The following is a 26222-nucleotide window of genomic DNA, read 5'->3' as shown; positions in this document are numbered from 1 at the left end:
ATCGCAACGTAAAATTTTTAAATATATTTCTCTTGTAAATTTCGAGATCTGAGTGTGACAGACGACATTCGGACAATTTGTACAATCCTAATAGCGACTTTTCCCCTTACGGGTGCGATAAAAAAAAATATGTCACTAATATAATTTTTGGCTTTGATTTTTTTTTATTTTAGGTGACATTTTAATATTAATCCATCATTAGAAGCTTAAAAATAAATCTTCAATATAAATAAGCAAATTGCACGCTCAAAACAAAATTCTATGAGCGTAACCAATGGGGTTTTGAGTTTAAACTCCCTTCAGCGGGGTTTGAAGCTAAAAAATATCTCTTCAATATAAAAAAAGCAAAATTTACACATAAAATTCCACAAATTATGTCACTGGCAATGTCTGAAGCCTCTTCCCATCTACTCTTAGGTCCTCCGTGAAAGTGTGGCGCCAAGTTGTACATGTTGTCGCAACGCTTGGTATGCGTAATTTATTTTGTCTTACTAATGAGTCTACTCCCAGTTCGACATAGGATTTTCTTGATTGAGACCCGATCACTATAACTGATTACTAAAATCTGTCTAAAAAATCTCTAGAGTGTTTTTTTTTAACAAATTCAAAACCCCCATAGCTATGATAATAGAATTTGGTGAATTTAGTTTGCTTTAGAATTATATTGAAGAAAAAGGTTTTTTAACCTCAAAACTGTTAGTACGGGGATTTGAAATTCAAAATCATCTCGAGAATTTTTAAACTTTGAAAAAAGCCCTCAGGAGGAGGGGGGTTTAAACTCAAATCCCCCTTGGCTTGGCTACGCTCATAGAATTGTCATATAGTGTGTGGTTTGCTTTTTATATTGAAAAGGTATTCTTTAGCTTCAAATCCCGCTGAAAGTGCCAAGGTTAAAACTATAAAAAACGTTTTGGCTACGTTCATCATCATCATCATCAAACTCCATTTGAGTGAGGGCTCAAATCCTCTCTTACTAAAGCTTTGGACAGAAACCCTGCTTTATTGCGTGGTGCATGCAAGTCACCATACAGGTCGAGAATTTTGGTTTCCCAGACCTGTCGAGAGGGGGCAGTAAAACAAAATATGAAGCACTGTTTTCTCTTCTTCCCCGCAGCGGGGGCACCGTGAATTGAAATTTGGTAATAGCCGTGAGAAATATGAGCCAACATGTACTGTGCTAAATAGCTTGCTCAGGCCTGGACAGCCTCCACCACGGGGAAGTGCGGTCAGGGCGCCTCGTGCGCTCTTAGACTCCGCGGGCTTTTTGGGACTTATCTTAGCACTCAAACAACTTTTCCATTTTTGTTTTCTGAATTATAGCCATAGCATGGTGGAAACTTACAGCCTGTTCGGTGAGTAGAATAGTGCAATAGTGTTGCCAGTCACACCTATGTGACTTGGTACCCACTGCATTTTTACAGGGATGCCTTAGCGTTGCTTTATGCTGGGTGAAACCAAGATGAGAGTGTCTATAGGGGGGGGGCATGTTCCAGGGCTTTGCAAAGCCTTTAGTACAGGTTTTGAGTCAGTGACCACAACAATCTGTGTTGCCCTCAAATGTTCCTCGCCGAGTTGGGGTCAATGACTTTTATGGCTTCCCAGACTGCCATGGCCTCCGCATCAAAACTGCAAACACTACCACATGGTCCAACTATTTTGACTGAGTAAGAGCCAAGAAAGTCGATGTATGCTCCATAGCCTGCTCTTCCAGTATCTATCGATGCCGACCCATCAGTATATGCAAAAATGGCACTGGGCTTGAAGGCGTTAATGGTCTCCAGTGCTAGAATTTGAATATTGTTAAACTTAGCTTAATATTATTAGGGTCAACTAGTTTCAAACGTATGTCTGCGGTCGTTGGGCGACACCAAGGGGGGGGGATGCAAACGTTGAATGTTTTGTCGGTTGGAGGAGAGGTCAGCTTTATCAGATAGTTTAGTGGCATGATGCATACGTCTTCTGCATCTCCAACCATCCACTAGTTTTGTAGCTGGGAGTTAATCAACTAGCCTTTTATACCGCTCAAAGCAAATCAGTACTGACCTTTCCTTTCTAAGGTTTAGTGAACCTACATTAGCCATTATTTCAGCCGCATTTACTGGGCTTGTCCTAAAGGTTCCATAGACAAATCTTAGTGCTTGGGACTGTATTTGATCAAGTTGTTCAAGAGCAGTCCTAGAGCCATAAATTTGCACAGGTAGGCTGTAGTCTATCTGTGATCGGACTGGTCCTAAATAGAGTGACCGGAGCATGTCTGCTCAGGCTCCCTTTTCGTGGATTCCAGCTTCCGCACAGAGCAAAGTTGTTGGCAAGGCAACGCCTCATCTAAACTGTTGCAACGTCTAGAAAACATCATTAAAAAAGCATCAAAAATTACACTCACAACATTACCACATTTAAAGGAACTTTTTGAACAAACGTGCCTAAGAAAAATCAAAAAATCTTGGAAGACAACGGCCACCCGCTCCATCAGAACTACGCCAGGTCGTCGCGAAGTGGGCGACTGCTGTCAATCAAAACAAGAACGGAGCGGTACAAAAACTCGTTCGTACCTCACTCGGTCAGACTCTATCACCGCCACTCATTGATCAGGGAACATGAAATGCACCAAGATACCTGTGTGTAGTCGCTGAATGAACTCTTTATGTTGTCTGTTGTATTTATGTGTATTTTTCTGTTGTGTTGTCTTTATATGAGAAACGAGTCCTTGTAATCACAACAAATTTCCGTAAGGATCAATAAAGCAGTCTTAGTCTTAGTCTTAGTCTTTCCTGAGGCCTTTCTTGCAATTTCCTGGATGTGCTTAAACATTTTTAGTTTGCGATCTAAAGTTACACCAAGGTACTTGGATGGCTTTTCCATGCTGAGAGACACTCTGTTAAGGGAAAGCCGGAAAGGTTGCCTGAGAATGCCAGTCCCTAGTGTGAACAGAGAATAGACCGACTTGGAGGTGCTTATTTCTAGTCTCTATTTTTGTGTGTATGAGCAGAGCGTATGGAGATTTTCTTGCAACAATTTTTTATAGAGGTTGCGCTCCTTCCGAATTTCCAAAGGCATCAGCATACTGCAGCTTTTGGCATTTTGCTGAGCTGGTAGGTAATTTACGAAGGCCGTGTAAAGGAAACATGAGAGAACAGACCCCTGGGGTAGACCGTGCTTGATGTCAATTTCCCCTGAGTCTTCTCCGTACATCCTTGTTCTTTTTGTATGCTCTTGTAAGAAGTTTATAATCCATCTGCTACGCTCTGCACAAAGATGTTGACTTGATATTTAGCGGACATTTCAGCCCTGAAACCAGACGCTCATTTACCATTTTTTGAGCCATCTTTCCCACACAGGATGTGAGTGAGATGGGCCTATAGAATATAGCCCTCAGCATTGGAATCATCTTTTTTCTTTTTGGGTATAGGAATAGTGGTGGCACTTTTCAGGTCCTGGGCAGATGAGCAGGTTCTATTCAGAAATGCCAAGAACACGGTACTTTCTCCCCCCCCCCTTTTTACATGCTTGAGCATTTCGGAGATGATATCATCGCTTATAAAATTTGAGTGCGTAATTTTTATTTTATTTTATTATTTTTATTGAAGAGGTATTATATAAGCTTCAAATTTCGCTGGAGCGGGGTTTTAAATTCGAAACCCCTTTGGCTCTAGCGGATCCAGGGGGGGGGGGGGGTAGGGGTGATTACCCCCCCCCCCAACTCGTAGGACGAATTTAGTAAAGAAATCACACAATTTGCATACGACTTTATTAGTTATGATAATAATATATACTAATTATTTATATTTCAACCTATTTTTAGATTTTTTCGCTCCCTTTCTAGTATGTTGGCCGATTTGGTGGGATGGGGAAGTGGCGATGGCATATATCACTCGAAAGTTAATGGTGAAGGGGGGGTGCGGTCCAATTTATTTTAGAAATCACAGCTTGTTAACAGAATCAATTAAATATCTATATCATTAAAACTTGTTATTGATATTTTAACCGATCATTATATTATGTCATTCCCCTGTTAGCCGATTGGGTGGGGTGGTGTGAGAGGCAAATACATCTACTGCTCTTCATCGCCAAAACCCTTTGGATATGGAGGTGGGCGGTCCTACTTTTATTTAGAAATCATAGTAAGTAAACAAAATTAGTTGAATTACTATATAGTTTTTATATTAAATGGCTACACTTCTGGTATCTAAGCCGATTCGGTGAGGTGGGGGCTATTGCTTCTACTGCCCTCCCCACTCTAGCCCTCTGAGTGGGGGGGGTAGTCCTATGTTTATAGAACAATTATAGTTTGTTAACAGAAATAGTTGAATATCTATATAATATAATGTACATATTGATTTTATAACCCATTTGTATATTATATCGCACACAAACTCAAATTTTATCACTAGTAAATAAAAATGAAAAAGGGTTGTACCAGGTGGGAGGGGCAATATATGCAATCGCCTTCCGCCCATCGGAAAACCAATACTTTTTTTGTATTTTAGTTAAGAAATTACATTTTGTTTTTAAAATATGTCTTTAATATAATTATATATGCTATATATTAAATTCTTATATCGAGTCGCCCCACCCCCTATTCTTTAATGACAAATGCACTCTTTGCGGAAATTCTAAAAAGGAGAGAGGATTAACGTTTTCACTTTACCGCCCTCTCCCCTTTCAAGACGAAATCATGACGTATAAAACATAAAAGTGAAACATTGCGACACAGTTTATGTAATAGCACTCAAATTTATCTTTTTGTTTAAAAAAAAAAAAGACTTTGTTTTTGAAAATTTAGAATTCATACTAAATTTTTCATTATAAGAGTTACAATTATGATGAGCCCAAATATTATTTTTCTAGTCATCTTTTTCCAACCTTTACTTATAATGATATTTTTGTGTTGTATAAAAAAAATGTGGTACTATAACCGTAACCTCCATGATCCATATCGAAGGTGCCGCTATAACTCACATTGTATGCTTGAATCCAAAAAATGCAAAAAAAAAATTAAGTTAAATCTAATTGGTTCACTTAATTTCTACTCCCACTTCCGAGAACTTTGAATTCTTGAACTTGAGTTCTGTAACAAAGCAAAGTTACAAACATGCCTATTGAACAAAATTTATCACTTACAAATAAGCATTTTTTTTCCGAATACATTTTTTTTTTTCGGCGGCGATCCTGAAAGTCTTAAAATATTGTTATGACGTGGGATTTAATTAAAGAAAATAACTCTCAGATTCTCAGGATCGCTGGTATCTATCCGATTGCAGAAGCACTATGCAACTATGATTAATTAATATCCCTGATAAAAAGAAATACTGTCCTCAATCCTCAGTCAAGAAATCCAAACTCATAACTAAAGTTTTTTAACACACTTACACACTAGGAAAGGTCATTTACGTCCAACAGCATAAACAAAAGTCACCCTACTTCGCACGAGGAAAAAATGGTTAGTCAGAGAGGAACAGGGTTCAACAATATGTTGGGTATTTTATCATTTCAAGGAGCAAATCGGTTGTTTTTGCAAAGTAGTAAGGACTTGTAAATTCATATTAGAATATTTTTCCAATAAAATATTATTCAAAAGGTCCTTTTTAATAGGATGAATAATGATCTGTAGATGCCAGGATAATGCGTCTGTGCAGTGAAGAATGCAAGAAAACGATTTTGGCGTCGGAGCTTTCCCCCGATCCTCACTGGGGAAGCTGACAACGCTCCCCAAGACCCCTAGCTGTCAATAGAAGGGAATCAACATAACTGTTTTTTTTTTTTTTCAAATATTTATTTTTTCAGCGGCAATCCTAAAAGTGTTAATCTAAATATGTGGGGTGTCTTTTCTTTTCAAGGAACAAATCGGTTGTAAAAGCTTGTAAATTTATATTAGAATAATTGTTTTTGAGTAAAACATTTAAAAAGTCCTTTTTAAAAAGATAAATATTGAGCTGTAGATGTCCGGATAATGCGTTTCTGTAGTGAAGAATGCAAGAAAACACTTTTGGCGTCGGTGCTTATATATGGTTTGCGCGCGTTTATGCTTAGGGTTAGGGTTTACACTGCATTGGGGTTAGGGTTTGAATAAAAATCGCCTCCCACTCCAATGTTCTGGATCCATTAGTGCTTTGGCTAAGATCATAGAATTTTGAGTGTTTAATTTGCTTTTTTTTATATTGAAGATGTATTTGTAGCTTCAACCCCCCCCCCCCTCCCACTGAAGGGGTTTTTAAATTCAAAACCCATTTGTTTAGGCTCCTAGAATTGTGAGTGTGTAATTTGCTTTTTTATATTAAAGAGGTGGCTTTTAGCTGCGAACTCCGCTGGTGGGCCGTTTTAAACACAAAACCCCTCTTGTTTACTTTATTAGAATCTTGTGACTGATGTATGGATGGTCTTTTACTAAGAGGGGGATTTATCGTAAATTTCGGAAGGATGGGGGGTAAAATCAAAACCACCTTTATCTATGCTCGTGGAATTTCAGAATTCTCGTTTACATAATTTTGATTTCCTTGTTTTGTTTTTGTAGAATAGGGTAGGCCTAATTTAACTGCAAGACCCCCTGGTAAAAGGTTTTAAACTCAAAGCCCCGTTGGCTGCGCTGGGGCAAGTGATGGTTTAGTAGTAAAGTCTCTCATAAAATAAACAAATTTAAAGCAAAAAATCAGTAACTGAATTCCAATTGGCTTTGTGGGGGGGGGGGGGGGGGGGGAATTTCGCCAATCAAATACAAATAATGTTATTTTTAGTTTTAAAAAATGGACTTTCTCTTTTCATATTTATTAGAATTTAAAGAATTTATATACCGGTATCCTGGTAACTTTTTAAATTAATTAATTAATTTTTTTTACTTGGCTTCTGAGAAGTGATATATTGATTGTTAGATAAAAAGATAGATGTAGTTTGGCAATAGACATTTTCTTGTAATGCAGATGTAGATGAAATATAATAGTTATTTTGATGCATTTTTTTTACAGATTTATTAGAATCCATAGTCAGCAAACCAACGCTTACAGACTATATAAATCTGGGTAAGTTTTTTTTGTTTTATTTTTAAGTAATTAATTTTTATTTTTTTTTTTTTGCAATTGGTTTCTTAGCAGTTTAAAAATGATTTTTAGATAAAAAAAAAACTAGATGTAGTTTGGAAATGTACACATATTCGTATAAGGCGCGGTGGCTGAGCGGTAAAGCGTTTGGCTTCCGAACTGGGGACCCAGGTTCGAATCCTGGTGAAGACTGGGGTTTTTAATTTCGAGTCCACCCAGCTCTAATGTTAGTTAGGAAAAAGTAAAGGCGGTTGGTCGTTGTGCTGGCCACATGACACCCTTGTTAACCGTAGGCCACAGAAACAGATGAGCTTTACATCATCTGCCCTATAGACCACAAGATCTAAAAGGGGAACTTTACTACATGTAGATGAATTAAAAGAGTTATTTTGCCGTAATTTTTTTTTACAAATTTATCAGAATACATAATTAGCAAATCAACGCTTAAATACATTGAAGATAGGCCTATAGGTAACAGTTCTTATTTTATTTATTTATTATTATTTTTTCGTTTTTTTTTATGTTTTTTTTTTGCAATTAATTGTTAGATACAAAGATAGTTGTAGATTGGAAATGTACTCATATTCGTATAATGTACATGTGGTTGAAATATAATAGTTTTTTTTTTGGCTGTAAAATTTATTTACAGATTTATCCGAATCCAAAGTCCTCAAACCTACGCTTACAGACCTTAAAAATCTGTGTAACTTATTTTTTTATTTTATTAATGTTTTTTTTTTTTTCTTTTGCATTTGGTTTCTTAGCAGTTTAAAATTGATCGTTAGATAAAAAGATAGATGTAGATTTGCAATGTACACAAATTGGTATAATGTACATGTAGATGAAATAAAAGAGTTATTTTGCCCTAATTTTTTTTGCAGATTTATCACAATCCATAATCAGAAAATTAACGATTAGACACTTTGTGGATAGGCATATTGGTAAAAATTCTTTTTTTTTTTTTTTTCGCGCTTGGTTTCTTAGCAGTTCAAAATTGATTGTTACATAAAAAGATAGATGTAGTTTCGCAATGCAGACATATTAATTTAATGAAGATGAATGTTAATAGTTATTTTGATGTAAAATTTCTTAAACAGATTTGTCAGAATCCAAATTCAGCAAACAAATCCCTATAGACTTACAAATTCTTGGTAAAATTTTTTGAAAATGTTATTATTATTTGTTTATTTGCGATTGGTTTCCTAGCAGTTGAAAATTGATTGTTAGTTAAAAACCTAGATGTAGTTTGGCAATGCACAAAATTCTTATAATGTACGTGTAAACGAAACAAAATTTTTATTTTGATGTAAATTTTTTTTACAGATTTATCAGAATCCATAATTAGCAAATCAACGCTTACAGATTTTAAAGATATAGGTAACAGTTCTTTTTTTTTCCAAATTGTTTTCTTAGCAGTTTAAAATTGATTGTTAGATAAAAACATAGATTTAGTTTGGCAATGTACACATATTTGTGTAATGTACATATAGATGAAATATAATAGTTTTTTTTTTGGGTGTAAAATATAATTACAGATTTATCCGAATCAATAGTCCTCACACCAACGCTTACAGTTTTAAAAATTCGTGGCAATTGCGATTGGTTTCTTAGCAGTTTCAAATTGATTGTTAGATAAAAAGATAGATGTAGTTTTGTAATGTAGGCATATTCATTAAATGAAGATTAATGATAATAGTTTTTTTGATGTCAAATTTAATTCCAGATTTGTCAAAATCCAAAGTCAGCAAACTAATCCCTACAGACTTAAAAAATCCGAGTATCATTTTTTATTTATTTTATTATTATCTTTTTATTTGCGATTGGTTTCCTAGCAGTTTAAAATTGATTAAGAGATAAAAATTTAGATGTAGTTTGACAATGTACACATATTTGTATAATGTAGATGTAGATGAAATAAAATAGTTATTTTGGTGTAAAATTTGTTTACAGATTTGAAAAAATCCATAGTCAGCAAACAAAATCTTACAGACTTTAAAAATGCGGGTAACTTTTTTTTTTAATTGTATTAATTTTTGTTTTTTTCCGATTGGTTTCTTAGCAGTTGAAAATTGATTGTTAGATAAAAAGATAGATGTAGTTTGGTGTAAAATTTGTTTAGAGATTTATCAAAATCAATAGTCAACAAACCAAAGCTTACAGACTTTAAAAATCTGAGTAACTTTCTTTTTATTTTTTCTTAATTTTATTTTATTTTTTTGTATTTATTTATTTCGCAATTTGTTTCTTAGCAGTTTAGAATTCAGTGTTAGATTAAAAGATAGATGTAGTTAGGAAATGTACACATTTTCACATATTCGTATAATGTAGATGTAGATCAGTGGTTTTCAACGGGGGTGCTATCGCCCCCTGGGGCGTTTTCGTGATTTTGGGGGGCAATGGGAGCCAAAGGTGTGATAGGGGCTCTGGGCATAAAGGGAAATGAAAAAAACTAGGTGCACAGAAACAAAACCAATTAAAAAAAATAATTAAAATTAAAGCTGGCAAACTAAATACAGACAAATTTCTTAACTTCCTTCTAATTTAAGGACAGAGACAATGTTAGAAATTGAGTTCAGTAATCCCATTTTCTTTTTTAAAATTCTTACTCTTTTGATGCAAATTTTTTTAACAGATTTATTAGAATCCATAAACAGCAAACCAACGCTTACAGACTATAAAAATCTGGGTATGTTTTTTTTTTTTTTTTAATTTATTAAGTAATTAATTATGTTTTTAGGAGTTGGTTTTTTCGTTGTTTTTTTTTTTAATTTATTAAGTAATTAAATATATGTTTTTGGAATTAGTTTCTTAGCAGTTTAAAATTGATTGTTAGATAAAAACATAAATGTAGTTTTTCAATGTACACATATTCGTATAATGTACATGTAGATGAAATATAATAGTTTTTTTTTTGGTGTAAAATATATTTACAGATTTATCCGAATCAATAGTCCTCAAACCAACGCTTACAGACTTAAAAATTCGTGGCAATTGCGATTGGTTTCTTAGCAGTTTAAAATTGATTGTTAGATAAAAAGATAGATGTAGTTTTGTAATGTAGGCATATTCATATAATGAAGATTAATGATAATAGTTTTTTTGATGTCAAATTTATTTACAGAATTGTCAGAATCCAAAGTCAGCAAACCAATCCCTACAGACTTAAAAAATCCGAGTATCATTTTTTATTTATTTTATTATTATCTTTTTATTTGCGATTGGTTTAATAGCAGTTTATAATTGATTGTGAGATAAAAATTTAGATGTAGTTTGACAATGTACACATATTTGTATAATGTAGATGTAGATGAAATAAAATAGTTATTTTGGTGTAAAATTTGTTTACAGATTTGAAAGAATCCATAGTCAGCAAACAAAATCTTACAGACTTTAAAAATGCGGGTAACTTTTTTTTTTATTGTATTAATTTTTGTTTTTTTCTGATTGGTTTCTTAGCAGTTGAAATTTGATTGTTAGATAAAAAGATAGATGTAGTTTGGTGTAAAATTTGTTTAGAGATTTATCAAAATCAATAGTCAACAAACCAACGCTTACAGACTTTAAAAATCTGAGTAATTTTCTTTTTATTTTTTCTTAATTTTATTTTATTTTTTTGTATTTATTTATTTCGCAATTTGTTTCTTAGCAGTTTAGAATTCATTGTTAGATTAAAAGATAGATGTAGTTAGGAAATGTACACATTTTCACATATTCGTATAATGTAGATGTAGATCAGTGGTTTTCAACGGGGGTGCTATCGCCCGCTGGGGCGTTTTCGTGATTTTGGGGGGCAATGGGAGCCAAAGGTGTGATAGGGGCTCTGGGCATAAAGGGAAATGAAAAAACTAGGTGCACAGAAACAAAACCAATTTAAAAAAATAATTAAAATTAAAGCTGGCAAACTAAATACAGACACATTTCTTAACTTCCTTCTAATTTAAGGACAGAGACAATGTTAGAAATTGAGTTCGGTAATCCCATTTTCTTTTTTAAAATTCTTACTCTTTTGATGCAATTTTTTTTTTTACAGATTTATTAGAATCCAAAGTCAGCAAATCAACGCTTAAAGACTTTGAAGATAGGCATATAGGTAACAGTTGTTATTTTTATTTTTATTTTATTTTATTTTTTAATTATTATTAATTCTTTTTTTTTGCAATTGGTTTCTTGGCAGTTTAAAAATAATTGTTAGATACAAAGATAGATGTAGATTGGAAATGTACTCATATTCGTATAATGTACATGTGGTTGAAAAAAAAAAGTTATTTTGTTGTAAATATTTTTTACAGATTTATCAGAATCCATAATTAGCAAATCAACGCTTACAGACTTTAAAGATATAGGTAACAGTTCTTTTTTTTTCAAAATTGTTTCCTTAGCAGTTTAAAATTGATTTTTAGATAAAAAGATAAATGTAGTTTGGCAATGTACACATATTCGTATAATGTACATGTAGATGAAATATAATAGTTTTTTTTTTTTTTTTTGGTGTAAAATATATTTACAGATTTATCCGAATCAATAGTCCTCAAACCAACGCTTACAGACTTAAAAATTCGTGGCAATTGCGATTGGTTTCCTAGCAGTTTAAATTGATTGTTAGATAAAAAGATAGATGTAGTTTTGTAATGTAGGCATATTCATATAATGAAGATTAATGATAATAGTTATTTTGATGTAAAATTTATTTACAGATTTGTCAGAATCCAAAGTCAGCAAACCAATCCCTATAGACTTAAAAAATCCGGGTATCATTTTATATTTATTTTATTATTATCTTTGTATTTGCGGTTGGTTTCCTAGCAGTTTAAAATTGATTGTGAGATAAAAATTTAGATGTAGTTTGACAATGTACACATTTTTGTATAATGTAGATGTAGATGAAATAAAATAGTTATTTTGGTGTAAAATTTGTTTACAGATTTGAAAGAAAGCAAACCAATTCTTACAGACTTTAAAAATCCGGGTAACTTTTTTTTTAATTGTATTATTTTTTTATTTTTTTTTTGCTATTGGTTTTTTAGCAGTTTCAAATTGATTGTTAGATAAAAAGATAGATGTAGTTTTGTAATGTAGGCATATTCATATAATGAAGATTAATGATAATAGTTATTTTGATGTGAAATTTATTTACAGATTTGTCAAAATCCAAAGTCAGCAAACTAATCCCTACAGACTTAAAAAATCCGGGTATCAATTTTTTTTAATTTTATCATTATCTTTTTATTTGCGATTGGTTTCCTAGCAGTTTAAAATTGATTAAAAGATAAAAATTTAGATGTAGTTTGACAATGTACACATATTTGTATAATGTAGATGTAGATGAAATAAAATAGTTATTTTGGTGTAAAATTTGTTTACAGATTTGAAAAAATCCATAATCAGCAAACAAAATCTTACAGACTTTAAAAATGCGGGTAACTTTTTTTTAATTGTATTAATTTTTGTTTTTTTCCGATTGGTTTCTTAGCAGTTGAAAATTGATTGTTAGATAAAAAGATAGATGTAGTTTGGTGTAAAATTTGTTTAGAGATTTATCAAAATCAATAGTCAACAAACCAACGCTTACAGACTTTAAAAATCTGAGTAACTTTCTTTTTATTTTTTCTTAATTTAATTTTATTTTTTTGTATTTATTTATTTCGCAATTTGTTTCTTAGCAGTTTAGAACTCATTGTTAGATTAAAAGATAGATGTAGTTAGGAAATGTACACATTTTCACATATTCGTATATTGTAGATGTAGATCAGTGGTTTTCAACGGGGGTGCTATCGCCCCCTGGGGCGTTTTCGTGATTTTGGGGGGCAATGGGAGCCAAAGGTGTGATAGGGGCTTGTAAATGAATAACAAGACGAATACCAGAGACTGACCCAAGTCCGTTCAGCAGACAACATGAAGTTTATTTACAACATAATAATAATATACTGCACTCCTTGTTAGTGCTACAAGTCAAGAAATAATAATCCTATCCGCATAACAGCGGTATCAAAAGTATCAATCACGTCCGCATCTCAGCGGGTAACAATAAGAACAATTACTACTAGTGACACTGAAGCTTCAACTATAGATATCCATTGAAATACGAATAATACCTTAATATTCAATAAGCACATAATGAAATCAACTCTCAAATATTATTAAACAACAATCACTAGTCCAGTGACTTTCATGCTATATATATATATATATACACCAGTCCAGGAAGAAACGTCCAACCTCCCTGGACCGGGAGCAAGACCTTACTGACTTGAATTGACTTGACTGAACTCCAAGTAAACTTTTCATTCTACTTCCTGTTTTCTACATCAGGAATTCCACGTGTCTTTTCAACTCTTAACATGACGTGAACTTAAGATCATGCAATGTCAACTAAGACTGTGACATTACGCCCTTTCCCTCAAAAAAAGATTTTGTAAAAATCTTTTAAAATTTAAGTAATAATACTATTATATGTGTAGTCGCATCTTTTGAGAGAAAAAATAGTATATACAAATGTACATTGTGTTCTACAATCTCTTGCACATGTCTTATCATGCTATCAAAAAATTTGATGAGACTAATATATGGTCTCATTTGACCTTACAATATTTGAAAAAATATTTGTCTGTGTAGACAATACTCATAGTTGTCAACATTACTTAAAAAGCAAGTGTTTTTTCTTTACACAAAATTTCAAAGTAAATTCTAAATTTATCAAAAGAATGCTTTCAATATTAATTTTACAAAGGAATAAGCAGTCATAAAAATGCTTGTATACAAATATACTAAGTTTATCCCATCAGGTTACATAATCAGATGAAAAATATTGACAATGGTTACATGGTCAAATGAAAAAATATTGACAATGTACTTTAAAAAAATCAGTGCTTACATCACATCATCAAATATATTGCTTTGAGCCATTAATAATGCTCCATTAGTTTCCTCATATCAATACAATATTCTTCTCGAAAATTAGTGTTATCATCACATAATATCAAATATATTGCTTGAGCCATCAATTATGCTCCAATAGTTTTCTCATATTAAATACAATCTTCTCAAAAATCAGTGTCTACATCACACACTATCAAATATATTACTTCACGAGCCATCAATAATGCTCCAATAATTTTCTCATATCAATACAATATTCTTCTCAAAAATCAGTGTCTACATCACACATCAACAAATATATTCCTTCACGAGCCCTCGATAATGCTCCAATAATTTTCTCCTATTAAATACAATCTTCTAAAAAAATCAGTGTCTACAACACATCATCAAATATATTACTTCACGAGGCATCAATAATGCTCCAATACTTCTCATATCAAATACAATCTTCTCTTTCAAAGATTAAGTTTGCATTACACAGTATCAATTATATTTCAAGCCATCAGTAATGCTCAAATAGATCTCACTAATTAAATACAATATTCTTTTGAAAAAATCATTGTTTGCATTACATATCATCAAGTATATCGTTTCAAGCCTCGAATTAAGCTCAAATAGTCTTCAAAAATGATGTGGGAAAAAATAAATTCATCAGTGAAGATCAATGTCACAATCGAATCTATACAATTTACAAAGATTATGTACATTTGAAAAAATGAAAAATACATTTCAATAAATAGTGTTACATACTCAGGTTCCAATATGACTGAGTTCTGTTCAAATTGACTCATGAAAAAATAATTTACATATTTGCAAAAATTTGGACACATATGACTTTTTAAAGTGTCATGTGTACGAATACAATCAACATTTACGAAGAATATGGCATCCATAGATTCCATTCTTGAGTAATCAATAGTAACAAGTGTTGTGCCAAAAAATGTGTCAACACAAAATATGATCATAGTATGAGAAATGTATCAATAGAAATAAGTACAAGAGCTAAAAAAATAAGGCTCTAATTCAAGTGATAGTATATATGTACACAATATTATTACTTCAAATATATCTTTGTAACATGTTATATGTGCAGTGAAAAAAGTGAAATGAAAAAAAAATTAAATTAATAAGAGAATAAAGAGATAAATTAAAGGATAAGTGACAAACACAAAAACAATATAGATAACAATACAGTCTGCTTTAAAAGAAATCAATAAATAGAAGACTTTGACAGAAGAATCACCGATATGTAAATACGAGACTTACACAAACAAACAATATGAATACAAAGAGAAATCACACTACGATTGTACAAACAAAACTATATACGACTAAACAAAAAAATTCTAAATGATCTAGTAGTCCCTACCGAACAAGGCTGGTCTACTCGGACCTTATTAGGACTAGGAGAACAAAAAGAAAATCCCTAAAGATCCCTATCAGATGAAGTGAAATGGAACGTAACAAATAAATTGTGCCGCTTCAGTCTCAAAACATAAGACAGACCCACGCCGACCGCCCTTGAAAGTAACAAATATAGATAATGAAAATCAATTTAATATGGTTCCAAGAGTTATCAATCACTAACTCTATATATAATCAACTTCAATTACTGCTATACCACAGCAAAATCAATGTACTTTATTAATCATATAAATATATTCAATCCTTAATTATAACTTACAGACTTTCTTTTGTAGACTGATGTAGATTAATCCTCTCTTGTAGCTTGTCAAATACAAATACAGCTTGATTAGTTCAATAATAATCCATGGGTAAGGTAACTAAGTAATCCGATTGAGAATACACATCAATGTGAGCATCAAAATAGTAGTAAAATAATCCAGTCATATGCCATAAGATGGCTCAAATGCTCAAGTAATGTCAAAAAATATTTCCGCTTGACCTTTACAATTAACACAAGTCCAACAGGTAATCCAAATAATCCAATAAGATAATCCAAAAGGTAGGTGTAGTAATGCAGGCACGTGTTATTTCTTCAGCGTACAACGATGACTAGGAGAGCGCCAATAGGTACAAGTTAGTCCAACTTCAACTTCAAAGATCAATAATCCAAAAGTACTTGAACATTCATATAAATAATCCAACAGTACCTAAGTGGAAAATTTTAGCTTAGATAATCCAAATATGTAAAGTCTCTGAAAAATTTAGAATGACCATAAGTGAACAGAGGTCTAAATGGAGGACCTTCTGTATAGCAATGTAAGCTGAAACCTCGACAATGCAAGAGCGTGTCAAGAGTTGGTGACGAGCGCTCACGTGGAAACGATGTATCATCTGTCTTCAGGCGACGCCTTGAATTTTCACCCACACAAATGTATCAGCTGTCTTCGAGCGACGCCTTGAGTTTTTCACCCACACAAATGTATCAGCTGTCTTCGGTTTCTGCCGATGGTGATGTCACGCCGTGCTAAATCTCAAGATGTCGACAATAGTGGAGAAATAGGCATTGACCATCTTTAAAATAAACAAGCTATTGATGTTAAGTTCGAATTGGTCAATGATAAAGTGGACTCTAGTAAATACAGGTCAGGTCAACTGGTGAAAAAGTGCAGGCTCAGGTTAGTTCAATGATGATCTACTTGAATACTTGTGACTGGTTTCGCTTGAGTGGTGTTTGAGTTGAGTCCGTGCGTGTCTAGAACACAACATACTGGCCGCCAAAAATGTAAATGAATAACAAGACGAATACCAGAGACTGACCCAAGTCCGTTCAGCAGACAACATGAAGTTTATTTACAACATAATAATAATATACTGCACTCCTTGTTAGTGCTACAAGTCAAGAAATAATAATCCTATCCGCATAACAGCGGTATCAAAAGTATCAATCACGTCCGCATCTCAGCGGGTAACAATAAGAACAATTACTACTAGTGACACTGAAGCTTCAACTATAGATATCCATTGAAATACGAATAATACCTTAATATTCAATAAGCACATAATGAAATCAACTCTCAAATATTATTAAACAACAATCACTAGTCCAGTGACTTTCATGCTATATACATATATATACACCAGTCCAGGAAGAAACGTCCAACATCCCTGGACCGGGAGCAAGACCTTACTGACTTGACTTGACTTGACTGAACTCCAAGTCAACTTTTCATTCTACTTCCTGTTTTCTACATCAGGAATTCCACGTGTCTTTTCAACTCTTAACATGACGTGAACTTAAGATCATGCAATGTCAACTAAGACTGTGACAGGGCTCTGGGCATAAAGGGAAATGAAAAAACTAGGTGCACAGAAACAAAACAAATTTAAAAAAATAATTAAAATTAAAGCTGGCAAACTAAATACAGACACATTTCTTAACTTCCTTCTAATTTAAGGACAGAGACAATGTTAGAAATTGAGTTCGGTAATCCCATTTTCTTTTATAAAATTCTTACTCTTTTGATGCAAATTTTTTTAACAGATTTATTAGAATCCATAAACAGCAAACCAACGCTTACAGACTATAAAAATCTGGGTATGTTTTTTTTTTTTTTTAAATTTATTAAGTAATTAATTATGTTTTTAGGAATTGGTTTTTTCGTTGTTGTTTTTTTTTAATGTATTAAGTAATTGAATATGTTTTTGGAATTGGTTTCTTAGCAGTTTAAAATTGATTGTTAGATAAAAAGATAGATGTAGTTTAGTGTAAAATTTGTTTAGAGATTTATCAAAATCAATAGTCAGCAAATTTTTTTAACAGATTTATTAGAATCCATAAACAGCAAACCTACGCTTACAGACTTTAAAAATCTGGGTAACTTTCTTTTTTTTTTTTCTTAATTTTATTTTTATTTATTTATTTATTTCGCAAGTTGTTTCTTAGCAGTTTAAAATTCATTGTTAGATTAAAAGATAGATGTAGTTAGGAAATGTACTCATATTCGTATAATGTACATGTGGTTGAAAAAAAAAAAGTTATTTTGGTGTAAATATTTTTACAGATTTATCAGAATCCATAATTAGCAAATTAACGCTTACATACTTTAAAGATATAGGTAACAGTTCTTTTTTTTTCAAATTGTATTCTTAGCAGTTTAAAATTGATTGTTAGATAAAAAGATAAATGTAGTTTGGCAATGTACACATATTCGTATAATGTACATGTAGATGAAATATAATAGTTTTTTTTTTTGGTGTAAAATATATTTACAGATTTATCCGAATCAATAGTCCTCAAACCAACGCTTACAGACTTAAAAATTCGTGGCAATTGCGATTGGTTTCTTAGCAGTTTAAAATTGATTGTTAGATAAAAAGATAGATGTAGTTTTATAATGTAGGTATATTCATATAATGAAGATTAATGATAATAGTTATTTTGATGTAAAATTTATTTACAGATTTGTCAGAATCCAAAGTCAGCAAACCAATCCCTATAGACTTAAAAAATCCAGGTATCATTTTTTATTTATTTTATTATTATCTTTTTATTTGCGATTGGTTTCCTAGCAGTTTAAAATTGATTGTGAGATAAAAATTTAGATGTAGTTTGACAATGTACAATATTTGTATAATGTAGATGTAGATGAAATAAAATAGTTATTTTGGTGTAAAATTTGTTTACAGATTTGAAAGAATCCATAGTCAGCAAACCAATTCTTACAGACTTTAAAAATCCGGGTAACTTTTTTTTTAATTGTATTATTTATTTTTTTTGCTATTGGTTTCTTAGCAGTTTAAAATTGATTGTTTGATAAAAAGATAGATGTAGTTTTGTAATGTAGGCATATTCATATAATGAAGATTATTATATAAGGCTCCTTTTGTCTCGAAATGGATGCGCCCAAGTGAGTCACTGGTTTTGGCTTAATCTTGAGACGGGGCAGAATCTGGTGTGGCTAATCAAGCCAATTCTAGAACGGCAGACTTTGCCACAATTCGTACATGTGTATGCCTCTGATTTAGGGCTAGCAGACAGGGCAGCTTTCTTTTTTTCCCTCTTGATTAAAGCCGCTTCAATTCTTTTGCTCTCAGCAAGGGTTGTCCCAGCACGCACAGTCTGTCTCCATGCACTCCGGTCTTTGGCTATGTTTTCCCACATACTTTCAATGATGCCTGAGGCTCTCATGTCTCGCTTGCAGACATCTCTATATGTTAGTCTTGGGCTGCTCTTGGGTCTGACTCCTTCCACAAGCTCAGCATATAAGATATCTTTTGGGATTCTACCATCTGGCATGCGGGTGACATGTCCGAGCCAGCGTAATCTTCTTTGTGTCAGGAGAGCATACATTCTGTTCATATTGGCCTATCTCAAAACTTCCTGATTGGAGACATGGTCCCACCAAGAGATGCCCATTATGCGTCTCAGGCAGCGCAAGTGGAAACTATTCAATCTGTGCTCTTGGTACATGTATGTTGACCAGCTTTCACTGCCATAAAGGAGAGTGCTCACAACACAGGCGTTGTAGACTAGGATTTTGGTCGCTGTGGTCAATTTACCATTTTCCCAGACGCGCTTGGAGAGTTTTGCCAATGCTGTGGTAGCTTTTCCTATCCTTTTTGTCAGCTCGATGTCTAAATTTAGGTTACTGACAATTGTTGAACCCAAGTAGGTAAATTCCTGCACCACTGAAAGGGTGTGGTTCCCAATTTGTATTATAGGTATTTCTGCGACGTCTTGTGCCAGGATTTCGGTCTTAGAGAGATTTATAGTAAGACTAAACTCTTGACAAGCAGCTGCTAAGGCGTTCACTAGCTTCTGTAGACCTCCTTGTGAGTGAGATACGAGTGCCGCGTCATCAGCAAACAGCAGCTCCCTTATCAAGATACGACGCCTTTTCGTTTTGGCTTTAAGACGTGCCAGGTTAAAGAGCCTTCCATCGGATCTGCTATGGATGTATATTCCGTCTTCTAGGGATTTAAAAGCACTGGATAGTACGACTGAGAAGAAGATGCCAAATAGTGTAGGGGCCAGTACACATCCTTGTTTTACACCGCTCTTAATGGAGAATGGCCTGGAGGAAGAACTTTCAAACTGAACGGTGCCCTGCATATTTTCGTGAAAAGCTGACACTAGTTTTCTTAACTTATTTGGGCAGCCGATTCTCTCTAGTACAGCACAGACCGCTTCTGCTAACAAGGTCAAAGGCCTTGGTCAAATCAATAAAAGCTATGAAGAGGGGCTGCTTTTGTTCTCTGCTCTTCTCCTGTAGCTGCCGCAGAGAGAAAATCATATCTGTTGTAGATCTACCTGCCCTAAAGCCACACTGCGACTCTGGATAAACACGATCTGCCAGGATCTGTAATCGCTTTAGTAATACTCTAGCAAAAGCCTTTCCGACTATGCTAAGCAGTGAGATGCCTCTGTAATTGTTACAATCAGAGCGGTCGCCTTTATTTTTATAAATTGTAACAATGTTGGAGTCTTTCAATTCATGGGGGACCATTCCTTGTTCCCAGCACAAGCTTAGCAGTTCATGGAGTGGTTTGATTAGGGCATGTTTTCCAGCCTGAATTACTTCAGCAGGAATGCCATCTCCTCCGGGTGTTTTCCCATGTGCAAGCATGTCAATGGCAATGCTCAGCTCCTTTACTGAGGGCGTTTCGTCTAATTCCGTCAAAACTGGAAGTGATGGGAAGTAGGAAACAGCATTTGGTGAGATGGCGTTTTCAATCTGGTAGAGTTCTGCATAGTGTTCTACCCATCGTTCCATTTGCAGCGCACGATCGCTGATGATTGAGCCATCTTTTGACTTGAGCGGAGCACACTTGCTGGTGTGAGGTCCAAAGGCTTTTCTCATGCCCTCATATAGTCCTCTTATGTTACCACAGTCGGCACAAGATTGAATATCTTCGCATAGCTCCTGCCAGTATTTGTTAGCACATTGTCTCGCTACTCTTTGGGCATTGTTACGTGCAGCTCTGAGCCTTTTTAAGTTGCTTGGGGTGGGATCCTTCTTGTAGATTAGCATGGCTGCTCTCTTGTTCGTAGTGGCAGTTTCCATTTCTGGTAGACTAGCTTCAAAACAGTCTTCGCTTTTCTTGGTTTTGTTTCCAAAGACCAGTGATGATGTTAGGTAGATTGTATCACGCATAAACGTCCAGCTTTTTTCTACCTCAGTCACAGAGAAGTCTTTAAAAGATTCCTCTAATTTGTTCTCAAATTCGGTGCAAAGATCAGGATTTTTTGTGCTAGTAGTATTCAGGCGTGATTTTCTTTTTCCCTGTGAAGTGTGGATCTTAGTTGGCAGCAGTCTTGTCCGGCAGGACACTAAAGTATGATCAGTATCACAATCCGCGCTTTGGTAGCTACGTGTCAGCAGTATATTTCCAATGTCCTTTTTTCGTGTCAGTATCATATCCAGCTGGTGCCAGTGCCCAGACCTAGGGTGCCTCCATGAGACACAGTGCTGTGGTTTTGTTCTGAAGTATGTGTTGGTAATGCAGAGCTTATGGTATGTGCAGAATTCATGCAGTCTTTGTCCGTTCTCATTCATCTTTCCGATTCCAAAAAGCCCAAGACAGTCTGGCCAGGTAGTGTGATCTGATCCTACTCTGGCATTGAAGTCACCTAGAAGGATCATATGTTCTTTTTGAGGAATGTTTGCAATGGCTTCTTTGAGGTCTTCATAGAACTTGTCTTTGTCCTCCTGAAGCGAGCATAGTGTGGGGGCATAGGCACTAATTAGAGTGACTTTTCCAGATGCTGTCATCATACTTATGCTTAGTAGCCGTTCCGAGCCACCAACTGGAGGGACTATCATGGGAAGAAGACTGTTCTTGACAGCAAAGCCCACACCATGTATTCGAGTCTCATCCTGTGCTTTCCCTTTCCAAAAGAAAGTGTAGTCAGTCTCGCGGAGCATGCCGTTTTCGGCCAGTCGGGTTTCTTGCAGGGCTGCAATGTCAATATGTAGCCTTTTTAGCTCGTTGTTTATAACTGCCGTCTTCCTTGCATCGTCGATCTGCCTTAGATCATCAGTGAGACCAGGACACATTGTCCTGACATTCCAAGTGGCCAGTCGCATGACAGGGATTTTCTTTTTCAGTTTAATTTTTCTTCTTTTGTTGCTTGGTGCAAGTTTCCAGCCTACTATAATGTAGATGTAGATGAAATAAAATAGTTATTTTGGTGTAAAATTTGTTTACAGATTTGAAAGAATCCATAGTCAGAAAAACAACGCTTAAAGACTTTGAAGATAGGCATATAGGTAACAGTTGTTATTTTTATTTTTATTTTATTTTATTTTTTAATTATTATTAATTCTTTTTTTTTTTTGCAATTGGTTTCTTGGCAGTTTAAAAATGATTGTTAGATACAAAGATAGATGTAGATTGGAAATGTACTCATATTCGTATAATGTACATGTGGTTGAAAAAAAAAAGTTATTTTGGTGTTAATATTTTTCACAGATTTATCAGAATCCATAATTAGCAAATCAACGCTTACAGACTTTAAAGATATAGGTAACAGTTCTTTTTTTTCCAAATAGTATTCTTAGCAGTTTAAAATTGATTGTTAGATAAAAAGATAAATGTAGTTTGGCAATGTACACATATTCGTATAATGTACATGTAGATGAAATATAATAATTTATTTTTTTTTGGTGTAAAATATATTTACAGATTTATCCGAATCAATAGTCCTCTAACCAACGCTTACAGACTTAAAAATTCGTGGCAATTGCGATTGGTTTCTTAGCAGTTTAAAATTGATTGTTAGATAAAAAGATAGATGTAGTTTTGTAATGTAGGCATATTCATATAATGAAGATAAATGATAATAGTTATTTTGATGTAAAATTTATTTACAGATTTGTCAGAATCGAAAGTCAGCAAACCAATCCCTACAGACTTAAAAAATCCGGGTATTATTTTTATTTATTTTATTATAAACTTTTTATTTGCGATTGGTTTCCTAGCAGTTTAAAATTGATTGTGAGATAAAAATTTAGATGTAGTTTGACAATGTACACATATTTGTATAATGTAGATGTAGATGAAATAAAATAGTTATTTTGGTGTAAAATTTGTTTACAGATTTGAAAGAATCCATAGTCAGCAAACCAATGCTTACAGACTTTAAAAATCGGGTAACTTTTTTTTTTAATTGTATTAATTTTTGTTTTTTCCGTTTGGTTTCTTAGCAGTTGAAAATTGATTGTTAGATAAAAAGATAGATGTAGTTTGGTGTAAAATTTGTTTAGAGATTTATCAAAATCAATGCACGGTGTGCATGTCGAAGTCATAACAATATTATAATATTGTGATAATAACGGCTGTAACATATTGGCATGTTTTTTATTTTAATTTTTTAATGTAAAAGATGGCTGCGCCCTACTCAACGCTCCATGATGGCGGCTTTGTTGAGCCTAGACCTAGATTTATGTTTATTGTTGTCTGGCCCAACGTGTGTTGTGGCGTAACCAACACCCTGTACGGCAGTGCTGAACAACTGAAGAAAACAGCAAACTTTTTTTCCTTGGCACAGTCTGCAAAAGAGCTCACAGCTCAGCAGCAATAAAGCTGGCTAGAAGAAGAAGAAGAAGTGTTGTGGCGTAGGCTTTTAATTGGGTATCATTAATGTATGGCTCTTTCAGCTAAATGAAGGTGATTGTTATTACCTGCGTATATTGTTTTAAGTATGTGTTAGTCTAGATCTAATCCATCATTTTATTTGTTTTATGTCTTATGTTTGTTTATATTTGTAATTGCAGGCTATTATTTCTGTCGTACTCGTGACTGCTGTGTAGCTAGCAGCCTGCTGCATAATTGTGCTGCTGCCTTACTTGCTACTTACTGCCAAACAGCTGCAAAACTGTTGTATAATTCTGCCCTGTTGATCTAGTAGTTGTGAGGTTTAGATTAGAAAAGTCAGTTACAATAGTTTAATGTTTTGTAGGTAATTTTAGTGGTTTATTGTTTTGTAGGATATTCTGGTGGATTATTGTGAACTAGTAACTAGTGGATTTATTTGGGTTTGGTTTGTTGGATAGTGTTTGTAGTTGTTATAGTATATATTAAGTAGGGTTAATTAGTTGTTTATTTAGTTTTATTACTGTTGTTTTGGTTTCATGTAAATAAAGTGTGTATAAGTTGTTATATAAATTTAGTTTGGTTTCTTCCGTTTAGTTATTTAGTTTAGCTTAGTTGTGCTGTCTGGTCGTTTAGGCGACTCTAGCCCCTTGGTCGCATGCTGAGGTGCACAGATTGGGCCCACACAGTAGAGCTACCATCTGCCTACTGTTATAATGAATAAATGTTGAGCAGAACAAATAGGTATCTCTCACTCTGTAGCGCCTCCTGACCTGCTCACATACAAAGTGTAAATATTTGATGCCGAGAAAAATCAATGTTAATAAAATATAAAATGCAGTAAAAATAAACAAAAATTACTTAAATGAAATTGAAAAACTATAACTGTGTATGTTAAAGTATAAAACTATTGCGTTTCTGTAAATGTCGACCTGTCCAGGTTGTATAAATGGCTACAATCAGCCTCCTTGCCCCATCATTTGTATGCCATATAGAAATTTTAAATTTGTGATCCCATCTCCTTTTTTTTTAAGCTTTTAAAAACTGACTCTGTCTGGTAAAATTAATTAATTAACTAATCTCTCATTCGTATTAGTAATAATTTCGTCTTTGTATTTTTAATCATTCTTATCACAAAATCACGATCAAATAAACTTTACGAGCCTTGCGAGTAGCGAAGTCACACAGTTTATCTTCAAAATTATAAGGAAGTCGTAATCTTATAAACAAGAACAATATAATTCTATGTTGTTATTTATAGAGAGTGTAAGTCTATGGACAGATTTAATACTTGTTCCATGACTAGGATGCTTTTTATTTTGAACGACAGACAGCGATGTCTTAAAGAAATGAACGGCTAATGAAATGTGAGAAATGTGTGAGCACAGAATGGCGAGTGCTTGTTGTTGTAAGCAAGTTGAAAGACATGTTATAATTATTTTAACCTTGTGATTAATATAGTGTTCTGTATATTTCAAAAATCAATATTGAAAGCATGCACATGTTTCCTAATAATGTTTTTTTACCTTTTTATTATGGTGTGTCGGTTTAAATACACTTACGAGATGTAACCTACGCAACAATGATTAAACAAATAGATGTCATGAGCGCCAAACTTCAAAGTACATATATCTCAGGCACTGAGCAGATCTCTTTGAGCGTTCGGTTTGTTGATTGCTATTGTATTCGAGAAGACAAGTAGCAATTATACATAAAACACTGAACCATAATCTTCAAATACAAAAACAAAATTTAGTAAAATACTCAGAAAGAAACAAAGATAAAGGCACATTACTCGTTCCATATGCTGGGACTAATTTGTACAAAAGCTCCTTCTTCCCTTGCGCTATTAGAGCATGGAATGGGTTGCCTGAGCGGGCCAGGTAAACCAGTGACTTGGTGGAGTTTAGGTCACTGGTTAATATGCAAGACTAAATGCAAGTTTTTTGTTTGGTGTAATGTACAAATTGTAAGACAAATTTCCATACGGACAATAAAGATTATTATTATTATGACACGTAGGACGCAATCTTCTTCTTTTTTGAAGTAACGTCTGTAACATGGGCGTAGCCAGGATTTTTTTTTTCGGGGGGGGGGGGGGGTGGATGTGTGTGTATATGTGTACATAATTAATCTCTATTACATTCTGACCCTTCATTCTTTTGAAAGACGTTTATTGTGCCCCAGAATAGGTTCTTCCTGGAGTTAGTGAAAAAATTGTAGACTCCTCGCCCTTGCCAGCAAGGGGTCTGGGGGAGCGCTGAGAGCTCCTCCAGTGCGGGGCGAAGCCCCTCCGCCAAGCACTATTCCTGGTATTGAAAACCAACTATATGCATAATCAGAGGTACCTACAGTGCATTATTTTGCTATCAAAAAGTTTTATTTTAAAAACCTAATGTGCTACTCTTACTGACTTTAGACCCTCCGGCGCCGTTCGGCGCATTTGCTGGCAAGCTGTTTCCACAGAAATCTGTCACTGGCGATGTCTGCAGCCTCTTCCCACCTGCTCTGAGGGCCTCCATGAAAGTGTGGCGCCAAGTTGTACTAGGATGTCATCGCAACTCTTATTATGCGTAATTCATTTTGTCGGAGAACATGTCCCGCAAACCTCATGCAACGCTCTGTCACAACCTTAATAATCTCAGCCAATGGTAGATATGTGTAATTTCTCTTGACTACGATCTTGGAATTAGTTGACTATTTTGCTTTAGATGTTATATCGAAAAGGGATGTTTTATCATCAGAATCATCTGTTGGGGGGTTTTAAACCAAAATATATCTGGAGTTTTTTTTTGTTTTGTTTTTTTTATTCAA

General features: G+C 34.0%; 1 protein-coding gene across 2 annotated transcripts in view; it reads left to right on the top strand.

The window, feature by feature from the left end:
- LOC106051968 (uncharacterized) overlaps positions 1-24825 on the top strand; it is a 58565-nt gene extending 33740 nt beyond the window's left edge. The window contains exons 14-39 of one of the 2 annotated variants that reach the window (XM_056011401.1): positions 6960-7013; positions 7681-7734; positions 7913-7972; positions 8129-8182; positions 8355-8408; positions 8755-8808; positions 8982-9035; positions 9664-9717; positions 10153-10206; positions 10380-10433; positions 11062-11121; positions 11321-11374; positions 11726-11779; positions 11953-11997; positions 12168-12221; positions 12395-12448; positions 17356-17409; positions 17635-17688; positions 17876-17929; positions 18275-18328; positions 18501-18554; positions 22025-22084; positions 22287-22340; positions 22688-22741; positions 22914-22966; positions 23591-24825. In XM_056011401.1, the coding sequence (XP_055867376.1) occupies positions 6960-7013; positions 7681-7734; positions 7913-7972; positions 8129-8182; positions 8355-8408; positions 8755-8808; positions 8982-9035; positions 9664-9717; positions 10153-10206; positions 10380-10433; positions 11062-11121; positions 11321-11374; positions 11726-11779; positions 11953-11997; positions 12168-12221; positions 12395-12448; positions 17356-17409; positions 17635-17688; positions 17876-17929; positions 18275-18328; positions 18501-18554; positions 22025-22084; positions 22287-22340; positions 22688-22741; positions 22914-22966; positions 23591-23626 (1394 nt within the window). In that variant the 3' untranslated portion in view covers positions 23627-24825. The remainder of the gene's footprint in view (positions 1-6959; positions 7014-7680; positions 7735-7912; positions 7973-8128; positions 8183-8354; positions 8409-8754; positions 8809-8981; positions 9036-9663; positions 9718-10152; positions 10207-10379; positions 10434-11061; positions 11122-11320; positions 11375-11725; positions 11780-11952; positions 11998-12167; positions 12222-12394; positions 12449-17355; positions 17410-17634; positions 17689-17875; positions 17930-18274; positions 18329-18500; positions 18555-22024; positions 22085-22286; positions 22341-22687; positions 22742-22913; positions 22967-23590) is intronic. The other variant, XM_056011402.1, reaches the window with a different exon arrangement.
- Positions 24826-26222: the final 1397 nt, after the last annotated feature.

The sequence above is a fragment of the Biomphalaria glabrata genome, chromosome 14 (genome assembly GCF_947242115.1).
Source record: "Biomphalaria glabrata chromosome 14, xgBioGlab47.1, whole genome shotgun sequence".
Lineage (NCBI taxonomy): Eukaryota > Metazoa > Mollusca > Gastropoda > Planorbidae > Biomphalaria > Biomphalaria glabrata.
Note: the sequence above shows the minus strand (reverse complement) of the source record. Positions and strands in the feature narration are given on the sequence as shown.